General features: G+C 36.4%; 1 protein-coding gene across 1 annotated transcript in view; it reads left to right on the top strand.

Annotated features, from left to right (window-relative positions):
* mRpL35 (mitochondrial ribosomal protein L35) overlaps window positions 1-13,668 on the top strand; it is a 72,934-nt gene extending 59,266 nt beyond the window's left edge. The window contains exon 3 of the mRNA XM_090392342.1: window positions 12,642-13,668. Within this exon, the coding sequence (XP_090248468.1) occupies window positions 12,642-12,654 (13 nt within the window). The 3' untranslated portion in view covers window positions 12,655-13,668. The remainder of the gene's footprint in view (window positions 1-12,641) is intronic.
* The last annotated feature ends 947 nt before the right edge of the window (window positions 13,669-14,615 follow it).

Below are 14,615 nucleotides of genomic sequence, written 5' to 3'. Positions count from 1 at the left end.
GAGACCTGTTGGAAAGTCCACTGCCTAGCAGGTAACAGGGTATTGTTCAGGGGCTGTACCACAGGTTCCAGATGGTGTCTTGATACACTTTGGCAGAGGATTTGACTCTTTTCTTGCAGAAATGCAACCTGGATACTCCCTGATACATCGCCACCAAACCCATCACTGCCACGGGGGTGATGACCTCTGAATCCTGGGTGCTATCCAACCATGCAGGGCATATACTGATCATTTTGGCAGTTAAATGACTCTTCAATGGTGAAAATCTCTGTATCTGATGTTTGCATACTGCCAGAGAAGTGCACCCTCTGCCACAAAATTAAAATGTGAAGTTGTGGTATCAGGAAGTGTCCAGTAGAACACTGCCAACATCCCCAGGTCATCAGTTAGTATACGACATCACTTTCTGCATTCTCACAGGATTACGGTGGAGACGTGCCTTCACAGTCCTCACGAGTTGCGCCGTAACGTAGCATTCTTGACCTATTCTTTGATGGTTGGATATATCTTCTGTAACATTATAATGATTAATAGTCCAATACACAAATATCATACTGATTCTAAGTGTTTTTAGCATTTTGCTCCAAAATAGGTGGTTGCATTCCAACAGTGTAAAGTTGTAACCACATAGTTTTTATTTTTATAATCTCCCCACTGCATGTTAATGCAGTGAGGACATACAGAACATATAGAGATAAGAACACTCTAGCATACAGCTAGATAACTCTCTCTACTGATAAACACACGAATCTTGGCTGCACACAGCACTACTAACAAAATCAAGCATGCAATTAAGCAGGGCAGGAGGTGTGCAACAGTTGTAACAGATTTATGGGAAGATTGTGTATAATTCATGATACTGAGATAAGACAAAAACAAGTGTGGTCTAAATATTATAATTTACACAGAATCAGAAAAAGTAGCCTATAGTAATGTTCGGAATAATAGATATTTTCAAGTGTGAGGCTGGTCTGAAAAGTTCTCGGCCTAATGAAAAAACAAATTTATAATTTCGACATTTTTATTTTTCAACATAATCTCCCTTAAGACTAATACATTTATTCCAGCAATGCTCCAGCCCCATTATCTCGTCCCTGTAGTGGTTCTCAATAAGATCTGCAAAATACTCCTCTACAGCTGCAATCACTTCTTGATTCAAAGAAAAAAGCTGACCAGCGAGGAAGCATTTTAGTTTTGGGAAGAGATAGTGCCAAATCTGGGGAATTGGGTGGCTGTTCCAACAATTCATAGTGCAGATCCCTTAATTTTCCCATTACCAAAACACCTTTGTGGGCAGGTGCATTGTCCTGATGAAAGATGATTTTTTTCTTCTGCAAACTCACGGCTTTTCTCACGAATTTTTTCGTCTAGTGTGGTTAAAAGATTGGAATAATATTCCCCAGTTATTGTTTTACCCTTTTCAAGATAATTAATAAACAAAACGCCTTTAGCATCCCAAAACACTGATGCAATGACCTTTCCTGCTGATCGATCCGACTTTGTGTTCTTTGGTGCTGAACAACCGGCTTCTGTCCACTGTTTTGACTGATGTTTGGATTCTGGTTTGTAATTATTATTATTTGACACCTCCAGGGAGTTCAAAGACTCATCGAGGGAGAGTATGCCAACAGCATCGAACGATTGGCCCCTTCCAACTACTAACCACGCTCAAACTTACTCAACTGAGCCATTAGTAGCAGAGGCTCTACCAATCGACCAGCCTTTCCCGGCGAGTAATGGTGAATCCAAGTCTCATCCATAGTAATAAATCGATGCACAAAATCAGTTTTATCCTTGTTAAAACTATGTGATTTTTGATCTGCTGTGAGCAAGCGTGGTACCCATCTTGCACAAAGCTTTTTCATTTGCAATTTTTATGCAAAATATGTCCTACACGTTCTTTTGAAATGCCTCTAGTCTCAGCAATTTGATGCACTTTGACTCGCTGGTCATCCAATACCATATCGTGCACTTGATCAATGATTGTTGGTGTTGTTACACTTTTTGGATGTCCTTCACGTGGATCATCTTCAAGGCTGGTACGGACATGTTTTAACTCAGCAGCCCATTTCTTAATTGTCGAAAATGAAGGAGAAGAGTGCCCATAAACTTTTATGGACTTCGAATGAATTTCATTTGGCGTTAAACCTTTTTTTACAAACAATTTTATAACTGCATGATACTCAATTTTATCCATTTCAAGGGATACAGACACTTTTGCTTTAGACTGTTGTATAAAACAAACTACTTGATAGAAGGACTTGTAATTTCACATGGATGCTTATGACAGATGTACTGACTTAGAAAAAAAAAAAAAAATCTTGCAGGTCAAGGCAGAACTTTTCAGACCACCGAAGTAAAATATGCAATTATCAGCACAGGACTTAGAGGATTATGGACTGAGAATTGCTATAGTGCCAAAGATGCACATGTTGGCAGTATGTGTACCTTCCATATGCATGTACATAGTGATCTGTTTGTAATGACATATTAGTAAATTTCTAGCATAAATAAATTTTTCATATCTTTTCATTTATAAGGAAAAAAGACACAGATATGTAAATACTTTACATTAACTATAAGTAAACACACATCAAAACATCTAGTAAAGTGAATGATAACACATGGTCTGCAAGTGGCTAAACCTCATTTCCAATAAAGATCTTTGCCAGAGGGCGAGGATATAGTTGGACGTGTTACAATGTAGTAGCAAAAAAAAAAAAAAAAAAAGGTAAATTTTCATTATAAAATATTAGTTTCAATTTATGGGGATTGTAAGCTAGATATTTAGGGGATTCTAAATAATGACAGCAACAGCAATTCAGTTTGCCGATGGCTTATCACTAAGTCCTTCTCCATTTAAGGTCAACATTTACATAGCATAATACTGGATTTTGTGGTATGCGGTGCTTGCAGCATGTACACATACTAGTAGTTAGAAATGTGGCAGGTGAGAGACTGGGGAGTGCATGTCTGCATAAAATGGAGAATAACTTTCTGATTTAGAAATTAGCATAACCAATTTCAGCAGCGTTATGTGAGAAACGAGTGAATACCAACCTAGAGATCAGGGATGAGGAAAATGAGCAGAAAGAAGAGATTAAGACAGTGGAAACAATGAATGTGAAGTGAATCAGAGTGGGGGTGAGAATTATGTAAATGTTAGAAGCGGAGAAAATGGAAGAATCAGTGGAAGAGAGAAAGGCGAGACAGTGCTGAAAACTAGGGATGGAGAACAAGGGATGCAGGTGAGCAAGGAAAGAACAGAATGTTAAGAGGTGTGGTGTATGGAGATGCAATGATCTGTGGTGTGTGAGATAGAATGCCAGAGAAGTTTGCCTGACAGAATGATCAACAGTGTGACTATTGCAAGTAAGTAAGGTGAAAGAGTGGTGAGATGATTTGTGCCCATTGTGATAATGGGCACAAATTAGTTGACAGGCAGTGTGAATTGGGCGGTGAGAGATCAAAGATTCATGCTTAAGGTTGAGTGTGTTGCCCAGGAATGATAATGCTGAGCTGAGGAGATGAACATCAATAATGAATAGTGCGATGAATAAACTACAAATTCATAATGCTGATTTAAGCATATATATTTTTAAATACAGTTTAACACTTTAAAATTGTTTTATTTCAAGAATTCTGTTTTTTTTTTTTTTTCTTTATATTATTTGCTTCAGTCTAACAGGGATCTTATGTTGTAAATTATATTTCACTTGCATTATAAAATGTGATATATTAAAATAATGAAACATATAGAGTCAATTCTCACAGACTAAGTTTCTACTTGTAGTCATTAACTGCTCAGATTCTTGCTTGTGAGAAATTAAGGCTGATAATCTCAGTTATCCTTATTGATATCCTTATTGTTTTTTCCACAAGTTGCAAAAAACGTTAAGTTTCCATCCTATGGGTTTAATGTAATTATAATATAATGATATACAATGTGATAGGTAAGATTGCATTTTTTATGTATTATCAAGGGTATTTTTCCTGATAAACTACCAAATGAGTGAGGAGCAGGTTCTTTGCATGGAGAATGGTTGGTGAGCAGAATGCATTGCCTGAGTGCGTTGTGAATGTAGACACATTGAATTAGTTTAAGGACACGTAGGATGAGTGTTGTGTGCAATAGGGTGTACCTCCCACAATGAGTCTCTGTCTCCATGGAAGTCAGATGTTAATAATATCAATACCATATCAATCTTCATTACTTCTCTTGAGTCCTAGAAAGAAAAACTCTGCCAAGTTTATTTGAAAAACAGCTAACTCACTGAAAATGCCTGGGAAATGTTCTCAGGGCAGAGTATTTTTCTTGTCAATGACAGATATATAATAGGTAAGACTGCATTTTTTTTAAATACTGTCCATGTTTTTTATTTATTATCAAGGGTATTTTTCCTGATAAGCTGCCAAATGTTGCTAATTAGAATATGCTTCATAGTGATCAGGTGAAGCTATGCACTAATTATGAACTCATTCTTCTTGGAATTGGTTTAACTACTGTTCATGGTTATTAATAATGGTCCACCAGAAATATCACAGAAGCATAACAGAATAACATTTAAATTGATCCTGTAGATAGGAATCTACAGGATCAATTTAAATGATTTTGGCCACTCATTACTATAGATTGTTATTCTGTTTACTGCTCAGTTGACAAATTATGGTAATCCAGAATGAGATTAATCTTGAAGAGTGGTGTTGTCAGTTTTACACTGCTGTAAAATTGGCTTGTTAGCCAATTTCACAGCAGTGTGTGACCCTTGTTTTGCATATATTTTAGACTGTTTGAACTCGTAATGAAAGTTCTCAATTTAAATGATTTTGGCCACTCATTAATTCAGATTGTTATTCTGTTTACTGATCAGTTGACAAATTATTTTGGTATTTTCAACATCTAGTTACAAAATTATTAATAAATTTTGAAGATCAGTGTTAGCACTACTGTGCCATTGAAGTAAAGGTGATTAATCCCTAACTTATTCCGTTTGAGAACTTTATGCCACACACACACACACACACACACAATGAAAAAATAGCACGAGGTTCTGTGTTTCACAAAAATACCGATTTGTTTACTCTGGATAAAATTTGCTGTTTTTTTTTTTTTTTGTATAACGTTTTTTCTTTTTGTTGTGGGGAGGGTGCCGGTAATAAATGGGATACCAAATGCTGTCATGTGATTAGTTAGAAAAGATTTAGTTTTATGCCTAAACATAAACTGTTTAGACATCCTTTATGTTACTACTGTATCTTCATTTTTGAGACAAATATTTGCATTTAAAATACTAGCAATTTTTGCTAAAATTTTGTATAAATCTGTATGTTCTTATATTCCACCTTCTCAAGCAGTTCAAGTCCTGAGCTATCAGGTCCAGTCCTTGGAGGTGAAGGGGAAAAAAAAAAGTCATTCTCTGCTTTTGATTAACCAATACTTGGCAGTACTTGTAAGTACAGCATACACTCCATCCAGTTGTTTAGTATATTAAGTTGGCCATCCACAAATGCCTGTGGCCAGATTGACTAATAACTTGCCGCAGTGTTTTAGGATCAATTAAGAATGGTAATCCAGAATGAGGTTGATCTTGAAGAGTGGTGGTGTTAGTTTTACACTGCTGTAAAATTGGCTTGTTAGCCAATTTTACAGCAGTGTGTAACCCTTGTTTTGCATATATTTTAGACTGCTTTATCTTACCTGGGTTTGAACTCGTAATGAAAGTTCTCAATTTAAATGATTTTGGCCACTCATTAATATCTAGTTTTAACAAAAATTAAAATGCTAAATTTTTTCACAAATTCTAAAATATCAAGATTCATCAAAATTGCCTAACATGGTTTATCAATTCTTCAGTTGTTTTACACCACACTTGATGGACTGCTGTATCTTCATTTTTGAGACCAACATTAAAAATACTAGCAATTTTTGCTGAAATTTTGTATACATCTGTATGTTCTTATATTCCACCTTCTCAAGCAGTTCAAGTCCTTAGCAAAGAATCTAACAATTGTTCATGGCATGGGCAAAGCAATGAACAACTGTTAAAAAAAGGCTGGTTATATTCCACTAATTTGAGCCCTACCCAAGGGCCTATGAGTTGTGGAAATACTTTCTGAAAATGAAAGCTGTGCCGAACAAAGCGGCCTTTTGCAGCTGCCAATTTTTAATCCAACTAACTTGAGTGCTTCTAGATGTTTTTTCAATGTTTTAGGGATGGTGCCTAAAGCACCTATTATTATGGGAACTTTTGTTTTCTTTTGCCAGATTCGTTCAACTTCGACTTGCAAATCACGATACTTTGTAATTTTTTCAGTTTCTTTGTCGTCAATCCAACTATCCCCTGGTACTGATATTTCGATAAACTGAACACCCTTGTTTTCACTTTTTTCAACCACTGTGATATCGGGTATATTACATTCCAAGCTTTTGTCAGTCTGAATTTTGAAATCCCAGAGTATTTTAGCTTTTTCATTCTCAACCACTTTCTGGTGAACTTTATGCTTCCAATAGTCTTTAGATACTTTAATCCCATACTTTTTACATAAATGCCAGTGGATTATCTTAGCTACGTTATGCCTTTTACAGTACTCAATTTATGCAATTTTGGTGCATCCACTTATAATGTGGTCTACTGTTTCTTCCTTTTCTTTGCACAATCTACATTTACTGTTTTCTTGAATTTTTTGCATTTTTGCCTTCATAGCATTGGTTTTAATGGCCTGGCCTGTTCTTGTGCTGCAAAAATTACCGATTCTGTTTCTTTCTTTACTGCTCCATTTCTCAACCATTGCCAGGTTAAGTTGCTGTCAGCGCTGTCCTCTATGCTGTGAAGGTATTTTCCATGCAATGCCTTATTTTTCCATCTTTCAGTTTTCATACCACATGAGAGGTCCCAAGACAATGACACAACAGTGCTGTGAGTGGACATGCTTAAAAGGAAGATAAGATTTTTTTTTCGATGTGTTTTTAAAAGACCTGCAGGGGAAAACAGTATGGAGAAGATTGTTCCAAAGAGGAGAGAAGAAAGCAGAGGATGAACCATATGTTGGTGTTGACCAGCAGCTGCTCATGTTTGCATATGATCACAGGAAAGAGGAGGAATGGCAGTAGCCAGTTCAGTGACGCAGTGTCCATGGAAATACCTATAGAAGAGACATAATGCAGCAATAGAACATCTATGGAAAAGCAACTGAAGGAAATCAATTAAGTGAATTACTCACTTCTAAATACAATCAAGCACTCTGAGAGAGGTTTTAGGTATACTATTCTAAATATGGGAACAGTATTCTAAGGTCAGGTAGATTTGAGCTTTATAAAGTGTCACAAGCCAGGAGAAAAGCACTGTTTGGAACAAAAAAAAATACCAAGTTTTAGAGGCTGAAGGAGCTATGGACCTGATATACTTATGCTAGGATAGATATGAGAGTTAATCCAAGAAAAGAAACTGATTCTGGTTGGTGAGAAGAATATTGTCAGCCATTGAGGGAAAGAGAAAGGGGGAAGGCATGGTCTTTCTTCCTGGAAATGAAACAGGTAAAGAAGGCCTTGAAGCATGAATTACCTGAGCACTACAAGCAGAAAAAATGAAAAAGAGGAGTGAAGTGTACTGTCATCAGCAGAGCTAGGAATGGATGTCAGAGAAGATAATTGATATCTAAGGGAAAGAGTGTGGGTGATAGCCTGGAAGTATATCAGCTAATTGAAAAACCAGATTAAACCATCCACTATGACCTGCAATGAATGACCACCAGAGAGAAAGCTAGCATTCCAGACAATCAGATGCCTTGGAAATATCAACAGCAACTACTTGAGTTTCTCCAAACGTTTCCATGGTCTACATAATGTGGATAAGGTTGGCTAGGAGATCTTTTGTGAATGAGAATGGCAGAATCCATATCGGTGATCACTAAGTAATCAGTGAATCTCCAAGTAGAGAAGCAACTGGCTATTTGATGACATCTTCCATTTTTTTGAGTATTGAGGTCAGAGTGATAGTTTTATGGCTGACTTTTATCTCCCTTTTTGGGAACAGACAGTTGGATAGATACTACATGAATATGACAGCTTGAAGAGACAATACAAGATGAAATGTGAGTTCTGGAGCACAAACTTTTAGTACAACTGGAGGAATACCATCATGGTAGCTTTGATAACAAACATTGTTATCAAGGCTACCGAGATGTCCTTCAGGCAAATTTCAGAGAAGATATACTGTAGATAGTAGAATAGTTGTAGGAGATCTGTTTTAGTCATCTATACAATGTATGATGTGATATGAAAACCCAAGTTTCCAAATGTTGGCTGGGGGTGTTGCCTGCTTAAACAAGGCATGAGATATCAGCTATATTAGCATATTGAAAATAATAATTTTTTTTTTAATCCTATGTGAAATCAACAATATATAATCAGGATATAAGTGACGACACACGTTTATTTATTTCAGAAGAAAAATTAACAACGCACATATACAGTTCAAACATAAATCCTGTAAATTACACAGACACAGATGAAAAATTATTTCATTAAGATAGGTTAACTGTAGTTAATTTGCAATTAATTATATTTTTAGTTAATATCTATCTGAATGAAATAAATTTTCAATGGTACCTATGTGTAACTTATAAAGAATAAATAATTCATAATTATCAAACATAAATCATTATAACAGTGACTCAGGTTTTTGAAATTTTCACTTTTGCTACTCGAGCTGCACAAATATAAAATGGGGACAACCAGAAAAAAAGTTTTGTGTGCTGTAACACCTCTGCACCACACCTGCTCAACATAACATTATTATTATTATTCAATGAGGGAGACAGTTTCTGCTCCATTTGAGGATACAGCAGTAAAACAGTTTTCTGCGGCCTGGTAGTCAGATAGTGCATGGGACTGAACTTGATGATAATTCATCTGTTGGAGGCTTCGTGATAAGCTGGCAAATAATCCTGCTGCTGTTTACCCTACCAGATTGTGCCTGGAGGGATACTGGGTCAATGGTATGCAGTGTCCAAGGCCATACTTGGATTGGAATCTGTGCACTTCCTGTCTGAGTTATGCACTCAAGTCCTTCCTTACCCCAGCTGCATGCCCCTACTGTTTGTTTCCTGAATCAACCACTCTACACATGAAAATCAATCATAAAAATACTAGCATTTTAAGTGCTGATACAAAAAAATCTTCTATAAAAAATATAAAAAATATATAAAAATATGAAAAATATTTAAAATTTTTCCAACAAAAAAATTTGAAAAAATAATAAAAATATATCCAAAATAACACCAAAACTTTTTCCATTAAAAAACACTTCCATATCCATTTCACCAACATTTGAGACATTAATAAACATTAGCACCACAACTTATACACATCAAAACCTGATCTATTTTTCCTAACAGCATCAATTGGCATCCTCCATTACCACAGCCCACCTCAGCTGTCCCAACTACATCCCACACAATATATGTCACAAAAATTGAAGAACATGTGCTTTTGTTAAATCTGATATCCTTTGTGAAAGGCTATGCAACTTGGAATATCCACTTTTCAATCTGCTCTGACTAAAGATTTCCTTACCTCACTTTACCAGCCTTCATTTGCTGCCTTTACTGCTCATCTAAGTTTGACAATCATTCTGCCCATTACAAGTACCTATCAATAAAACTCTCTCCTTGGTAATTTTGACCACAATATTATTTAAGTCTCCTTCTCTACAACTGGTCCTCCTCCCAGCCTCATACCCTATGGCACTATAATTGCTAACTGGGATGACCTTCAGAATTTTTATACCTCTTTTCCATGGTTAGATTACTATTTTCACTCTCCCAGTCCACACATCTGCACTGAACTAATAATTAAAATAATCCTTACTGGAATGCGAGTTTTCATTACCCACTCCACTGTGTCTCAAAAACACGTGCCTCTGCAGTCCATGATAAAAATGCAGCTTATGTTCAATGGCTTAAATTAAAAGCTCCAGCTTACACTTCATAAGAATGAAATGCAATAAACTTGCCTCTTACTCAGCTGGCAGTCAAGCTTTCTGGTCCCTTGCTAAGGCTCTTGGGAATAACTTCTGCCCTTCCCTGTTCCCACCTCTCTTGCAGCCTGATGGCACAATGGTAACCTCACCCAAGGAAAAGGCAGACCACTTGGCATCAGTTTTTAACTCCAACTCATGCCTGGATATCCAAGGCAAATCATCTCCTGCATTACAACAGATTGCTCAACCTCTGAACTGCTGACAAAAGGAAAACCCTGATTAATCTTAATACTAATAAGGTTCCTGGTCCAGATGGTATTCCTCCAGTTATGCTCCAGAATTGACACTCATCCTGTATTGCCTATATAAAATATCATGTTCTGTTGGCATCTATCCAATAACATGTAAACAAGCTTATACCTGGCCTGTACCCAAAAAAAGGAAGACAAATGTTAGGCATCTAACTATTGACCTATTGGTCTCACCACAGTGCTTTCAAAAGTGATGGGAGAGGTTATCAACAACCTGCTTCTTCATTACTTGGAGACTCAACAGTTAATCAGTAATCACCAATATGGATTCTGCAATTCCTGTTCTACAGCTGACCTACTAGCTAATATCACCCATATTGGGTACAGGCCATGGAAAGATTTGGAAAAACCCATGTTACTGTTCTCGATAATTCAAAGGCATTTGATCATGTCTGGGACTGAGACCTTCTCAACAAGCTGCCATTTTATAGCTTCCCTCCTGTACTCTGGGATTGGACAGCAAGGTTCCTCACTCGTCATTCATGGAATGGATTCCACTCATCAGATTCCTCCATCAATGCTGGAGTGCCCAGGGTTCTGCACTCTTACCCTCTTCTTCCTTTACATCAATGATATTCTCTCTTTGACTTCAAATCTTATTCACAGCTTTGCCGACAACAGTACTCTTTATTCCTCTCCTTTATTCATGAAACTCTAGAGTATTCTAATGTTAGATGCCTCAAGATTTTCCATAACCAGTGCCTTAAATACTGACCTCCTCCACATCCAGAAATGGGGTGAAGATAACTTAGTAAATTTCAATGCCAAAAATGCTCCAACCTGCCTTATTATTCACAAGAAAAACCCTACCTCATCCCATCTTACTATTAAAAATATTTCAGTTTCCTTTTAAGATGAGTTTTTCCCCTTCTTGGGTTGACTGTGCCACATCCAGTTCATCCTGGCAAATATCTCCCTCAATGAGTTTTGGGACTCCCTGGAGGTGTCAAATAATAATAATAATATTACATGCATAGCTCCTCAGCCTCTAAAAAAGCTTGGTGTTCTTTGCCATTCTAAACATTACTTCTCTTCTCAACTTTTAACACTTTGTAAGTCTGCAATCTGACCAATCTTGGAGTATCGTTCCTACATTTGATGTGGAGTATCCAAGACCTCTCTAAGAATTCTTGATAATATTCAGAAGAGGACAGTCTGCTTAAATGATGAGCCTTACCTCAGTGCAGAAACTTAGTGTTTCTACACTGTGCCTTTTCTATAGGTATTTTCATGGGCACTGCTCCTCTGAATTGGCTGCTACCATTTCTTCACTTTCTTCTAACCATGTAAGAACTAGAGCAGCCGCTGGCCAACACCCTGACATTGTCCAACTCCAAACACACTGAATTAACTTATCATCTTGCTTCCTTCCATCCATCTCTATTCTTTTGAACAATTTTCCCCATACTGTTTTTCCAACCAAGTACAACCTCCCACTCTTTAAGAAACACATCTATTGGCTAAATGTTTCTCCTTGATTATTTGCCCATACATGGCACTGTAGTGTTATAAGTCTTGCAACCCTTTGTGTGTGGGATCATAATAAAAAATAAAATAAACCATATATACCATTTAATCTTCCATCTACACACTACTATTTTCTGCTCACAAATAGTATTTTTCTGTATTAGTTCTGTGCTCTCTAGCCAATTTGCCTGCATGTGGAACAAAAAAAACCCAAGTTTCCAAGAGAAAATCTTGCTTTCTCTATATGAGATATCAACTAACTCACTTTCAATTAAAAAAAGCCTCTATAAACTTTCTCTTGTTCTGACAAGAATTGAACTCTAGTATTTTCCACATGAAGGACTGCAATGTTCTGTTGTTCTTCCAACTCTCCTATAGCAGGAGTTGTTTTATGTGGAAGCATTTTATTCTGTGAAACTTTGGAAAGACAACCTCGGGGTTTCCTTGAAAGATAAGATTTACTATCTGCCAATGGCTTCAAAAACTGAACAACCCAAAGAATCCCATGTAGACCATAACTGCCAAACTGATCATTTATTGCTCTGTAGTAGATGATCATTTTTTCTATGTGAACAACTGTTATATTCTTCGTGTATGGCATGAATCATCTTGAATTGGTGTGAAGTATTGCTTATTGTTGTTGTTGGCTTGAAAACCTGACAGCAAACTTTTGTGCTCGAATCCAACTTATATTCTTTTGCATTAGAAATAAAAATGGTAGTATTGATGCAGCTATTTTATATTTTAAACAAGATATAAAAGTTATAGCAATTGACATAAAGAAAGTTACATTGGAATTAATTAAATTTTTATTGGTTATAAAAATTTTCTTTTATTGATCAAGCTATATAATTTAGAAACTCACTCTATTAACTTTTTTAAGGTATGCGGATTAAGATGGTTCTAAATGTGCAACAGCCTTTTGTGGATAGGATTCCTGTCAAAAAATTCCCAGAAATGATTTTTTGTTTGGGCAGTGTACACACACTTAACTAAGTTCATCCCAGAAAAAATTCAAATGAACTAAGATCTGGAGATTGCCAAGGTGTGGTAAAATTACACTTTTCACTACACCTTAACATTTATGTTTCAGAAATTCTCTGCATAGATTTGAGCTGTTTTTCATCTTATCTTGCTGTAATCAAAAGCAACCTGTTAACAGAGTTCTAGAAGGATTGGTGTGTTTTAAACTTTCTTTATACTCATTGTTCATATGGACCTTCAATGGAATTTAAAGCAGGCTGAAGACATTCTTTTTAAGATAGCCAAAGATAATTGCAGTCTGCAGCTAAACCTCAAAAGTCTAAACTGCTAGCAGAATTCACATTCTAACCACTCGAATGCACCAAATATGGTGGTCTAGTTGATCTGTAGCATCTAAATCCTCTGCCTTACACCAAACATTGTTAATATGATAGCAGCACTGGATATTCCCAGAACCAATAGGCATGAAATCATCATAATGGAGCAAACTATCTAGGAGTGAGCTAATGTAGACAGGATTGATGTATAACATTCATCCCTCAAAGGAAAGGCAAAGCTTCTATGGCACCAGACACCACTGGGCAGAAGATGAGTTTCATTGCCCAAAAAATTTGCTTATTGAAATCTTGAAGTGACCAAAAACTACAATTTAGACTCGAGAGCAAAGACCCAGCAAGCAATATGAGTGATGTTTTCAGAGTTACATCACATAAAGACTAGCAAAAATAAGCAAAATGCATACAATAATTTGTAATAAAATATGTATATAGCAAATATAAAAGTTTTAGATATCAAATATCTTAACAGATGTAGTGAAAAATCTAAATTTCATTAAATAACTATGGTTATTTGCATACTAGGTAAACATGTAAAAATTACTATGACAAATGTCTAAATGTACTGCATCTGTATATAACATAGCTGGTAATAAAAGTGCTAGTACGGCATAGCAAACCATTTCTCCCCCCCCCCCAAAAAAAAAGCACTGGTAAGAAATAGGTTATAGACATTTGTTGATAATAGCAGTATTTTCTGTGATTATCAGCATGGATTTGTTCAAGGGAAGTCAGCTAAAAAAAATAATCAGCTAATGCCTTTTATTCCCTTATAGGGTAGGTGAGGCTTTTTTTAACCCTATCTAGCTTTTGGAGACTGAGTGGGCAGTTCAATCTCCACCGGTAGCAAATCAGAGATAGCTGGCCCATGACTATCACTAATTATAGGCAACAACTGATGAAGAGACAGGCAAACAAGTGCTGCCATCTCTCGGTACCTAACCCTAACAGGATGTGTTGCTGTCTGAAACAATGTGGGTTCTACGGTCAATTTTCTTGAGTTTAGGGGACGAAAAAAAATGAGTTTCCAGAAGTAGGACCAAAAAAAAAAAAAAAAAGAGTTTCTGAGAGAAAAAACCTACTTGCCCAATGCCAGAGATCGAATAAGTTCCTCCAGTCGGCAACAAGACTCGAACACTTCACTAAGCTGCCCGAAGATAGACTTAAGTGTTCCAAGGGATGCGATTGAAACGTATAAGATTGTTAAGAATTGTTACCAGATTTAGAAGAAATTTTTATTAGAATGGGAGAGGAGATAAAGCAAGAAGCCACTGGGAACTGTATAAGGAAGGTGCATGATCACCTTTGGAGATTTTAATATTTACAATCTCAATTAACTTTCTTTTTCTTCCTGTGAAAAGAAATGCCTTAGCATTTATTTTTACAATATCACATATGTTGTTTACATGCCTTCCTACAGATAATTCAAACTACTCTTCAAATAGTCTAGATCTCTTTCTTACTAGTGACTTTTCTAAGTATATTGTGGATGCTATTCATCCTCTAGTTAATTCAAGCCAATATCTAGTGTTTGATTT

This window comes from Typopeltis vanoorti, chromosome 5 (assembly GCF_054136105.1).
Source record: "Typopeltis vanoorti isolate ZY-2024b chromosome 5, IOZ_Tvanoo_1.0, whole genome shotgun sequence".
Taxonomy (NCBI): Eukaryota; Metazoa; Arthropoda; class Arachnida; order Uropygi; family Thelyphonidae; genus Typopeltis; species Typopeltis vanoorti.
Note: the sequence above shows the minus strand (reverse complement) of the source record. Positions and strands in the feature narration are given on the sequence as shown.